Source organism: Cherax quadricarinatus, chromosome 16 (genome assembly GCF_038502225.1).
Source record: "Cherax quadricarinatus isolate ZL_2023a chromosome 16, ASM3850222v1, whole genome shotgun sequence".
Taxonomy (NCBI): domain Eukaryota; kingdom Metazoa; phylum Arthropoda; class Malacostraca; order Decapoda; family Parastacidae; genus Cherax; species Cherax quadricarinatus.
In genome coordinates this window covers 15,532,462-15,545,214 of record NC_091307.1, presented here as the reverse complement: position 1 = coordinate 15,545,214, position 12,753 = coordinate 15,532,462, and the positions used below count along the sequence as shown (strand labels likewise).

General features: G+C 37.4%; 1 protein-coding gene across 10 annotated transcripts in view; it reads left to right on the top strand.

The window, feature by feature from the left end:
* Positions 1 to 12,753, top strand: part of LOC128688791 (titin-like) — a 458,202-nt gene that overhangs the window by 38,784 nt on the left and 406,665 nt on the right. For all 10 annotated transcript variants that reach the window (XM_070085639.1, XM_070085635.1, XM_070085638.1 and 7 more), the window contains 3 exons: positions 5,891 to 6,144; positions 6,640 to 6,837; positions 7,412 to 7,580. In XM_070085639.1, coding sequence (XP_069941740.1) covers positions 5,891 to 6,144; positions 6,640 to 6,837; positions 7,412 to 7,580 — 621 coding nt within the window. The remainder of the gene's footprint in view (positions 1 to 5,890; positions 6,145 to 6,639; positions 6,838 to 7,411; positions 7,581 to 12,753) is intronic.

Here is a 12,753-nt window from a genome sequence, read left to right as displayed (position 1 = left end):
TAGATTGAATTTTTCACTGTATGCTTATATATATTTTGGCGTAAATGCTAGGTAAAACTGACCGGTGTAAGGCTTGGCTTAGTAAGTACCTAGATACTAGCTAGCGCTGGCTGGTGTGTAGCTTGGCTTGATGAGTACCTTGAGGAAAGTTTCGGGTGTGAAGTTTGGTTTAGTAAGCACCTGGAAGTTATGTAGTATTCTTATTGGTGTGTATGTTGGCTTAGTAGTATCTGTAATCTATGTAACACTTGAGCAGTGCATATCTGATGTCCTTTTATTTATATATATATATATATATATATATATATATATATATATATATATATATATATATATATATATATATATATATATATATTCCACCTGCCGTAATACAGTGCAGGTATCTATTAAGTGACATCCACAGCAGCTACGAAAGGTGACGTCCATAGTAGCAGATGGGACAGGTTAAGTCAACAGTTGTTATGACAAATGACGTTTGCAGCAGTCATGACAGATGCAATGAATATTTGGTATGAAAACCCACATCAAAGTATAAACACGAAAGTTTTGATTGATATGTTTATTTCGACTTCTAACTGAGCTACGTCCTCCTCAAAGATAATATTTGAAACATGAGTCCTTGCATGAACCTCGGTGCTAGGCAAGTATGAGAACTGGTAAGATACTTCCTGGACCTGGGTCCAAGAGAGCATGTAGACCAGGATGAATTACAACAATTGGATATGCTGAATGTTGAAGACACAGTAAAACAATTGAAGTTAAATCAAGTTTACAAAATAGCTCACACACAGTGTCCAGAAAATCTTGCTGCCAATTTTGTCAGGGCTGGGAACCAAAGCAATCACAGTACTAGGGGAAGGGAGCACAACTTTGTAGTACCCACAGTCAGTGGCCGAGCTTCAAGACCTTTTATTGTACAGCAACAAAGGAATGAAACAGACTGCCTGCACATGTCAAAGCCAGTCATAGCATGAACCAGTTCAAGAAGAGAGGCAAAAGGTACTTAATGAATGTAGCGACAGAAAGGGAGGAGAATGATTTTTTATTTTTTTTGCTAACACACATGTAAATTTAAATAACTCATTTTACCTTATTTCTAGTATATCTCCTTTATAGTATAATAATAAGATATTTTCTCCTTTATAGTATAATAATAAGATATTTTCTCCTTTATAGTATAATAATAAGGTATTAGAAGGACCCCAATCGAAATAAGTCACTTTGTCTGACTCTTTTGGGTTATCCCAGGTTCTCTACACATACGCTGCTATGTATAATATCTATGTAACTGTATTTGTGTATACTTGAATAAAATTACTAAACGCTAGGGAGAGAGAGGAACCGTCAGGAAGGTGACTTGTGCCATGGTCTTCTTAGAATAGATTTCAGTAAGACCTTTCGAGAGGGTGCCTTGAAACTGGTGAAGGGCTCTTGATCCATAGAATTGAAGCTACCCTTTCTCGGATCAGACCTGATTACCCCTATTCCCTAAATGCTGTATGACTCCTACGGGTTTCCCACGTTCCCTTAAATATAATTTTAATTAACTTACGTAATTAGTAAAGAAACTAGAATAGGTTTCAAGCCACAGTTCTGTCTCGTATCTAAACAGTTTTTATGTCGTCAAGAGCAAAATACAAATAGGGCAAGAATTGTTAAAAAAAAGTTATTGAAAACCCACTGGTCCACTAAGGCTAAATTACTTACTAAAAAGTTAGGTAGATGCCGATCGCTAGTTACGAGTATAGAGCAAGGTATACAGAATACAAATTACATTAATACAGCAGCCATCCATTGAGCTGTGTTAACTCTAGGGTTTAGCAAAGTATTGACTAGATATAGATTTTTGTAATATTTGAACCAAAAATATTAACACGAAGGCTTTGGGGTCAAATGTACAAGTGTACAAATTTATAAATATACAATCTGTTCGAAATGTAATCTTATCTATAATAGGGAAGACCTCGACAAGTCATGGTATCCTGTACCCGAGAGGTTATTCCATGTGTACCTATATCAATAGGAATCGGTCACCTTGTTTGACTATTGGGTTATACCAGGGGTAATATATATATATATATATATTATATATATATATATATATATATATATATATATATATATATATATATATATATATATATATATATATATATATATATATATATATATATATATATATATATATATATATATATATATATATATATATATATATATATATATGAACATTTTTGAAAATACTTACGCTCGTATCCTAACTCGTTATATCATTGTTATAGTCATGTTCTTGGCGGCAAGTCTCCCATTTTCTAAACGTGTATAAGGACTATATTATCAAAGAAAATGAATTCTTGATCCATAGCTTGAGAATTTAATATGTAAAATAACATTAGTTTCCTGGTAAATATCTAAGTTTTCATTTAGGCTTTGCTTGCACTTTTAAATGGTCTAGAGAGCGCACATGTTATGGGTACATAAATAATACATTATATAGGTTTAACTAGGAAAAACCAATGAAGTCAAACAATGTCATTAATTTCCACTGTCGTCCTTGGGTATTTTAGTATAGAGGTTATTACAGTCCTATAAAAATAAAAGAGTATCGATATGATAGTAATATATGTATATATATATATATATATATATATATATATATATATATATATATATATATATATATATATATATATATATGTGTGTATAATAATAATCATTCAACACTTTCACCATCACTCATACATAATCACTGTCTTTGCAGAGGCGCTCAGATACCAATATCCTAAACCCCCCTTTAAAGTGCAGGCATTGTACTTCTCATTTCCAGGACTCAAGTCCGGCTAACTGGTTTCCATGAATCCCTTCACAAAATATTACTCTGCTGACACTCCAACAGCTCGTCAGGTCCCAAAAAACCATTCGTCTCTATTAACTCCTATCTAACACTCACGCACGCTTACTGAAAGTCCAAGCCTCTCACCCACAGAACCTTTACCCCCTCCCTCCAACTTTTTCGGGGACGACCCCTACCCCACCTTCCTTCCCCAACAGATTTATATGTTCTCCAAGTCATTCTACTTTGTTCCATTCTCTCTAAATGACCAAACCGCCTCAACAGCCTGTCTTCAGCCCTCTGACTAATACTTTTAGTAAAGCCACATCTCCTAATTTCCACACTACGAATTCTTTGCATAATATTTACACCACACATTGCCCTCAGACACGACATGTCCACTGCCTCCAACCGCCTCCTCGCTGCAGCATTTGCAACCCAAGCTTCACACCCATATAAGAGTGTTAGTACCACTATACTCTCGTACATTCCCTTCTTTGCCTCCATGGATAACGTTCTTTGTCTCCACAGATACCTTGTGTGTGTGTGTGTGTGTCGTGCCGAATAGGCAGAACTTGCTATCTTGGCTTAAATAGCAAGCTTCATCTTGCCATATAGGACAAGTGAAAATTTGTGTATGCAATAATTTCGCCAAAATCATTCTGAACGTAACGAAAAAAATATATTTCACTGTTTGTTTAGTATTAAATTACTGTAAACAAATCTAAAATACTATATTTAGTTGGGTTAGGCTAAAATAAATTGCTCTTGATATAATAAGGTTAGGTAAGTTTTCTAAGATTCTTTTGGTGCACAATTATAAATTTTTACATTAACTTTAATGAAAAAAATATATCTTTAAACGTGTAAGAGAAAATTTTAGAAAAGACTTAATTTTAAATGAGTTCTTGCTAATTGACCAGTTTTAAATATTCGGCACGACATATATATATATATATATATATATATATATATATATATATATATATATATATATATATATATATATATATATATATATATATATATATATATATATATATATATATATATATATATATATATATATATATATATATAACAGCACTGCGACTAACCAAGGACTCGAACCCATGTCGTTTTGGTCCGCCTCATGGTGAGCAAAAATCACATGACGCTCTAACCCACAAGATCACCAAATCCTACAAAAATTAAGCACCCAGCAAAGCTAGATGTTTTATCTTGATTCGAGGATATACGGTGGTGTGGGTATCTCTGAGCTAATTTCATTCTACTTCCCGTTTGGTGTACTAGCCTCCACAAGCAGTATTTTTATATTATTGTAACCACGAACGATTGGTATTTAGTCAATAACAACACTGCGACTAGCCAAGGACTCGAACCTATGTATACATACATATACATAATATATATATATATATATATATATATATATATATATATATATATATATATATATATATATATATATATATATATATATATATATATATATATATATATATATATATATATATATATATATATATATATATATATATATATATATATATATATATATATATATATATATATATATATATATATATATATATATCGCATATGTCTTTGGGTTATCCCAGGTAACTTACACTATGTATGATAATTGGACTTATATGTACCTGTGCCTAAATAAACTTACAAGTTAGGCCAAAAAAGCGTGATTTTCTGCCAAATAAGCGAAAGGATCATTTTTGCGACAATAATCATGATAACCATTCCTTGATTATAATTTATTCTCCAAAACATGGATATTTTAGAATATATAAAGTATGTATATATATTGATAAATACCCCACTCGATACATTCTGGAAAATTGCAGCCACTTTCTGCAGTAGCAATGTTAAAAGTGTTTCTCCAAAAAGTTATCCTGACACTGTAGGAGTTATACAGCGCCTGGGAAATGTAGGTAATCAAATTTAAACAAAAACGAGGGTCGGATCAAATCCTTGGATTAAGAGCAATTCATCAACATCAATGTACTTTTCATAAAGGATTGTTTCCTTTGAAAATCCGGAAATTGTTGTTTAAGAACATTCCGCACTTGGAAAATAATGAGGTTTGGTATTTAAGGAAAAAGCTTTGGTCTGCAAGCTGTGTGAACGATACGGGTTTAATGCTTCTTTTTTTAATACAATAAAAATCAGTACTCTCAGTCTGCAAAATGCTCTTGATTTGATTATTATTAATCATTTGCTTATTGTATAGTTATGATATAAGCTAGATATATATTTCATGTAAGTTCACTTTAATATAAATTTGGTCACTAATTATATATTCTGATATATAACAGAGATACATACATTTTATAGAAACAATAAATGCTAGTTAGCGGAAATAAAAATTCTTCATAAGGCAGCACTAAATCCACAAGGGTCATACATCGCCGGGAGAGCGGCAGGGGCGGGGGGGGGGGGGGGTCTATCAGAATTGATTCCAGAAAGGGGGGAATATCCCCAATTCCTTGGACCAAGAGAATTTCATCAACATCAAGCCATCCCTTGTACAAGCCAGAAATAGACAGAATGACTGCTCGGAAAGCCAGGCTTCCCCCAAATATATTTTTGTGTAAACTTTTGACATATTAGGCTTGGCAGTCACCCAACACTGCCAGTACACAGCTATAAGCAGCAGAAAATTATTGGCACGTTCAGTAGGAAGTTCCCATAAAGTTTGTTGACCCTAAGTTCCATCAAGTAATATTTCATATTTGATCATATCGAAGTTTTCAAGGTTAGTAAACTATTCAACAATTTACACCGATTTTGTACTTGATCAATTTTTATATACCTTTACTCAGAAATGCATTGAATTGAGTTATAGTTAGATGGGCTACTAAATGAAGACACCTTATCGAATTAGAGTTTCAAGTACCCTTTAATTATTGTCATAAATTCTGACTTAAATCTTAGATATATGATGGCCCATTCAGTGGATCTTATGGTCATGGGACCGAGGCCTTTCAATGTTAAAATAATTCGCATTACAGGATGTATATTCATACGGTGTTTCAGGGGAGTGGGAGCACGGGAAGCACAGAGTACTGGACGTGTTCAGAGTGCAGAAGCACCAGCTCCGGCTCCTACCACACCTGCCCAGAGTGTCAGCAACTCCGTGACCTCTTCACCCACGATGACACGAGACCGCCATCCGAGGCCGACCTCCCGCTAGACGAGATTCTCAGAAGGTCCAGATCGAGAACCAAATCGGGGTCGAAAGGCAAAGATGACCCGGCAAAAGCCGGAGCCAAGCATCGTAGTCGATCCAGGTAAGCCCATCCTCCAGGTGAGCCCATAATCCAGGTGAGCTCATCCTCCAGATGAGCCCATCCTCCAGGTGAGCCCATCCTCCAGGTGAACCCATCCTCCAAGTAAGCCCATCCTCCAGGTGAGCCCATCTTCCAGGTGAGCCCATCCTCCAGAACTCAACACTTAAAAAGTATTTTCCAAAATGCAGCTTCAAAATGCAGTTATAACTTGCAGAACTTTTTTTTTTTTGTATATATATGTAGTTTCAACTTGCAGAAATTTGTGCTGTATATTTAGAGCAAGTCATAACTGTAAATACACAGTAATATGCATTCTTACGTATTCATTACCAGCCACTATTATTTAATCTGCACATTAGAAAAATATTTATTCTTTCGGCAAAATTCCCTTTAAAGATGGGTCTGTCATGATAATTCTTTCAGTGGAACTTTAGTCACGGGACCGAGGCCCTCTGTAAAAAAATCATGCTGCATCAAAGATTTACTTTTTTCCAGATCGAGAAGCCGCTCTATCCCGCGAGTTTTGGATGACGAAGAGACGAAGGTCACCACGGCGAAACGAGGCGCTCCTCGGGATCACCCAGATGCCATCGAGAGAGCCACTAGGTCCAGATCACGCTCACGCTCGAAGTCACTCACGAGGGAGATCGTAGCTTCCTTCAAGGAATTTAGAGACAAAGTAACCAGGGGCAGGTGAGGACTTGGGTATCATTAGCTACTTTATTCGTATTATTAACCCTCCAGAGTTAATAATATGAATAAAGTTTTCATCATCATTTGCCTAGACATTAACAACATGGTTACTTAATTTCTGATATAAGAATTACAGTAAACTCAACGTTTTTTCGTTGCGAGAGATAAACTCCTCGGCGTATGTACCCTACATATTTTGATATTTTCAGTAATATATATGAATAGGCAGAGAAGAGTTGCTGCACAGACAGCACAAAGAAACAAAAATGCTTCAGGGTGTATACACAGGTGTAGATCTCAAGTAATTTCAAAGCCTGTCCTTTAGTATACCACCCCAATGATACTATCCACAAATCAACCAGCTTATTTACTGCAGCCACACGGACAGAGCCAAGTGTCGGAATTTATAAATACACATAATTGCGTGTATTAAGGGTGACCTTAATTATTAAGGGTGACCTTAAATATTAAGGGTGACCTTAATTATTAAGGGTGACCTTAAATATTAAGGGTAACCTTAATTATATTGTGACCTTAATTTGAAAAATTAACACTACTAAAAATCTTTCTCGAGGTCGCGATCGAAGTCTAGGGAGCGGAAGAAAATTGAGGAAGATGAGGCTGCAACTGCAAAGGTCGGATCCACAGAAGACAACAGGCTCGAGGGGATGGCCAATGGCGACATCCGCATCCCTGTACAGGTGCAGCCACAAATCTCACATCCACCTGGCAAACCGGAGAAGGTACGATCTGGATCCATGACCTGTTATTGATAAGAATGGTTTGATGTGAGGGAAAAGTTCAACAGATAGGAGTAGCGAGCGAGTATATGGTAACGATAGTTTGACTGCCGGCTGCTTGTTAAGGTAGGGTCAGTCTAGCCCCCCTTCTATCCCCTCCCCCCCTTTTTCCCCACCCCGAAAGGTGACATGTGGGGCTCCGGCCAAACAGTAATCACTCGACTCACAGCTCCCAGCACAACTGTAAGTAAAAGCCTCTGCTCCTATTCTAGTGGATATTGGTTGAAAACTTCACTTTTGACCAATAATAAACTTTGTCCTTTCAGTTATAAACTCCACATGAGACTTTTCGATAATCACCATCTTTTTTAAGTATCTTGCATTTATCATGGAGAGTGATTTCTTAAGCAGTGGGTAACCTGTCTCTCTTTCCAGCTTGGAATGACAGATCGGGTCACCTGCCAACCAACGAGAAGTGTTGAAGGAGACGGACTGAAACAGCCCATGAGATGTCATTCATGATCTAACTACCTGATTAATTGTACAGGACACTAACCCTCATTTTTGCAGTGGTAAAGAACCTGCATTCCTGTCATCTGGACTGACTATTCAAGGCTGTAGACTCTGTGAAGAACTAGTCGTTGGGTTGTCACCAACACTTGTGACCCCCCCCCCCCCACATCATCAGTAACGGCTACAATTTCTACAAGACGGTGTCAACCTCCACCAGACACCCCAGTATAACTGTATATATTAGCGTTGAATTCAAATGTCATTTTTCCATTTCATTTTTTATTTTTCTTTCAAGTAGGATACACCTTCATATTTCGATGTTTTATTTTTGCATTAATAAATAATAAAGTGTTTATCTTTGTGAATTATTATTTCTTTTTCTATTCATTAATTTTCCTGCTGAGGAGCCAGCCTTGGTAATACTGTCTGAAGTTGTTACAGGGCTGAGTAAGCCTTCACAAGTGGCGACCTTGCCAGGATCAACTCTACTGAATCAAGATTCAACTCCATCTCGAATCTATCATTGAAACTTCAATGCCGCATACCACAGACGGTTACCACCAGCCATGAGTAATCATTCTCTATGGTAGGACTACAGTACAGGTATTTAAAAGATTTGGTGATTGTTATAGTCTCAATTTATTGTAAGTCAAGTCAAGGCAGGATATACTAGTTAATTCTGTCACCTTTATTTTTGAGCTTGAAACGATTTGGAGGAATAGACTCTAGGGACCCGAGATTTTCCAGTGACAAGTTGTTTCACTGAGCTCTTTATTATATCAAGGGAACTGTCGTAGGACACTCTTGATTTGTTGGTGAGAAGATTGGATGGTCAAGGGACCCAATTCTACTTACTGTTTGCTCGGAGCTAGCATAGAACCCTCTGTTTTCATTCACATGCTGTTTAATTAATCGAAGCAGGGATCGAACCCTCAGATTTATTTACAGTATGAGCGGAGCAGGAATTGAACCCTTCGTTTTCTTCGATATATCCGTTTCAGTTTCCCCTGGTAGTTTAAGTTATTCTTGCAAGTATGGAGGAATACTAGTTTTGGATGTACACTGGGAGTAAGTTAAGAATAACGGAAAAAAATTTAGAAGCTTTCATTAGCGCTAAAATCCAGCAAAGAGACAGAAAGGAGAGAGAGAACCTTGAGAGAGAGGAGAAAAAGGAGAGAGATTGAATTGAAAGAGAAAGTCAAGAAATATAGTTAAAAAGAGAAAGAGAGGAGAAAAAGGAGAGAGAGAGAATCGAAAGAGAGGAGAAAAAGGAGAGAGACCGAATTGAAAGAGAAAACCAAGATAGACAGTTAGAAAGAGAAAGAAAGCGTGATAGACTTGATTGTGAGGAGAGAGCTAAAGTACGTGAGGAGCAAGTTAGGTTAAGAGAACTTGAGGAAAGAGCAAAAGATAGAGAAGCTGAGGAAAAAGCTAGAGAACGTGAGGAAAAAGCTAGAGAGAATGAACTGCGAGAGAGACAAAAAGATCGCGAGCTCGAAAAATCTCGCCTTGAATTAGAGAATAAAAAGTTCTTTTACACAACAACAATTAGAGGAAGGAGTAATTGAACATCATGCAGCTAGTGCACATATTCCAACACCTAATTTACCTCCCTTCACAGAGGGTGAAGACATTACTTCAAACATTATCAGGTTTGAAAATACCGCTACCCTCTGTGAATGGCCTGCTGACACCTGGGCTACCAGGTTAGGTATGTTATTTTCTGGTACAGCTTTGAATATCTATGCATCTTTGTTGCAGGATATATGTAATTATAACCTACTGAAGAAGGCAATCCTTAAAGCATATAAAAAAAACCCACAAATTATTATGGGAAAGATTTCAGGTATGCCACCTTACAGCATGGCCAAAACTTTCAACAGATACAGGTAACACTTTCGTTTGTTCGACTTTTGGACACAGAGTTCAGGAATTGATCACAGTTATGAATCTCTTAGAGACATCATGGTTGCTGACCAGTTCCTGACAGCTCTTCCTCACCAGATACGAACATTCATTAGAGAACGTAACCTGATTAAAGCTGAGGAAGTTGCTGAGGCTGCTGACTTGTATGCTGAGGCTAACAATTCCTATAAAGACCAAAAGGGATCGAACCCTAAGGGCAAGGGTTCACCAAATCAAAAGAAAACAAACCTCTAATAGAAAGCAAACTAACTTTTATTCCTGTTTGCCATTTATGTGGTGTTAAGGGACATAAATGTCCCGATTGTCCTTCTAAGAAGGTCCAAAAAGTTGGAAGATGTTTTAAAGACTGTAATGAACAAGCACCCCTCTGTTCAGGAACAGTTAATGGTATAAAAGTCTCAGACATATTACGTGACACTGGATGCACGTGCATCGTAATTTCGGACAAACTGTTCCCTTACTTTAAAACCTCTCGTGTGTCCTCTATTCTTTCAGATTACTTGGGTCGTGAAAATACTTTCCCTACAATACGTTGTTACTTGAAAACTAAATGGTTCACCGGTTGGACTAATGCGGTACTAGCCCCAATTACTTGTTCTATAATAGTGGGTAACATTAAAGGTGCCGTTCTTCCTTCGAGGCGGATCTTTCGTCACCAACCGTGGATCTAAGTTTTCCAGCTCCTTTTCCTTGCAAGTTAAATAAGACCCTTCACAATTCCGCACCGGAAGCTGCATTGTCTCGTACTGTTCATTTGGGGGTGGAAACAGATGATACTGCTCTCGATAGTGAGGTAGCAGGATCACTTGTCCACTCGTCAGGTGAAAGTAAGGGTATTGCCTCCGGCACTCTCAATGTCTTGACTAGGGCTCCGACCATAACCCTGGCTTCTCCTACCTCCACTCCTCCAACCGTAGGTCCTTTTATTTTCCCAGATTATATGTCCAAGGATGACTTTGTCAATATACAGCGCAATTGCCCTTCAATTCGGGATTGTCATAATCAAGCTTTTAACAACAAAGTTATCCACGGGAGATACGTATCTCATAAGTTTGAATATATTAATGGTATCTTATATAAATCTGTATTTAAATCTCATTCTTCAGCAATAGATTATTCCCTCCTTGTTGCTCCTAAACCATGTCGAGAGACTATTCTTCAAATGGTTCATGATTTGCCAGTGACCAAACACTTGGCCCATCGTAAGACGTGGCATAAACTCAAGCACACTTATTTTTGGCCAAGCATGCACTTACAGGTTACAAAGAAGCATAGTTCTTGCAACAGGTGTCAGGTGCTTACTGCACACAATACACTCCTAGTTCCTGTATATTTATTAAATCTAAAACTTCCCTCCTGCAGAAACAAGATACTCCACCATAGAAAAGGAATGTTTGGCCCTTGTGTGGGGCATCTCCAAACTTAAATTTTATTTACTGGGAAAAGAATTTATTTTAGGAACGGATCACAAACCTGTGATATACCTAGAAACTTTTAAGGGAACCAACAGTCGCCTCTTAAGGTGAACATTGGCACTCCAAGCTTTTAAGTTTCATATTGTGCATATCAGTGGTTCATCCAATTATTTCTCTGACTGGTTAAGTCGTGACAGTCAGTAGATTTGTTGCCTTACGCGACTTCATATTAGAACTTTTTCCTCGCCTATTCTTCTTATACTCCTTGACTATAAGTCTTGGTATGAGGGAGTGTGAGGGAAAAGTTCAACAGATAGGAGTAGCGAGCGAGTATATGGTAACGATAGTTTGATTACCGGCTGCTTGTTAAGGTAGGGTCAGTCTAGCTCCCGCTATCCCCTCCTCCCCCCTTTTTCCCCACCCCGAAAGGTGACGTGTGGGGCTCCGGCCAAACAGTAATCACTCGACTCACAGCTCCCAGCACAACTGTAAGTAAAAGCCTCTGCTCCTATTCTAGTGGATATTGGTTGAAAGCTTCACTTTTGACCTTTTGTCCTTTCAGTTTTAAGCTCCACATGAGACTTTTTGATAATCACCATCTTTTTAAGTATCTTGCACTTATCATGGAGAGTGATTTCTTAAGCAGTGGGTAACCTGTCTCTCTTTCCAGCTTGGAATGACAGATCGGGTCACCTGCCAACCAACGAGAAGTGTTGAAGGAGACGGACTGAAATAGCCCATGAGACGTCATTCATGATCTAACTACCTGATTAATTGTACAGGACACTACCCCTTATCTTTGCAGTGGTAAAGAACCTGCATTCCTGTCATCTGGACTGACTGTTCAAGGCTGTAGACTCTGTGAAGAACTAGTCGTTGGGTTGTCACCAACACTTGTGACCCCCCCCCCCACATCATCAGTAACGGCTACAATTTCTACAAGACGGTGTCAACCTCCACCAGACACCGCAGTATAACTGTATATATTAGCGTTGAATTCAAATGTCATTTTTCCATTTCATTTTTCATTTTTCTTTCAAGTAGGATACACCTTCATATTTCAATGTTTTATCTTTGCATTAATAAATAATAAAGTGTTTATCTTTGTGAATTATTATTTCTTTTTCTATTCATTAATTTTCCTGAGGAGGAGCCAGCCTTGGTAATACTGTCTGTAGTTGTTACAGGGCTGAGTAAGCCTTCACATTTGAAGACTACCATATGATTAGCCTCTTCCTTCACAGTATTCATGACAGTCATTTGCCACTTTTTTCCGAACAATTATTGCTCTTAATAAAAAAATGTAGTCCCTTAATTATGTA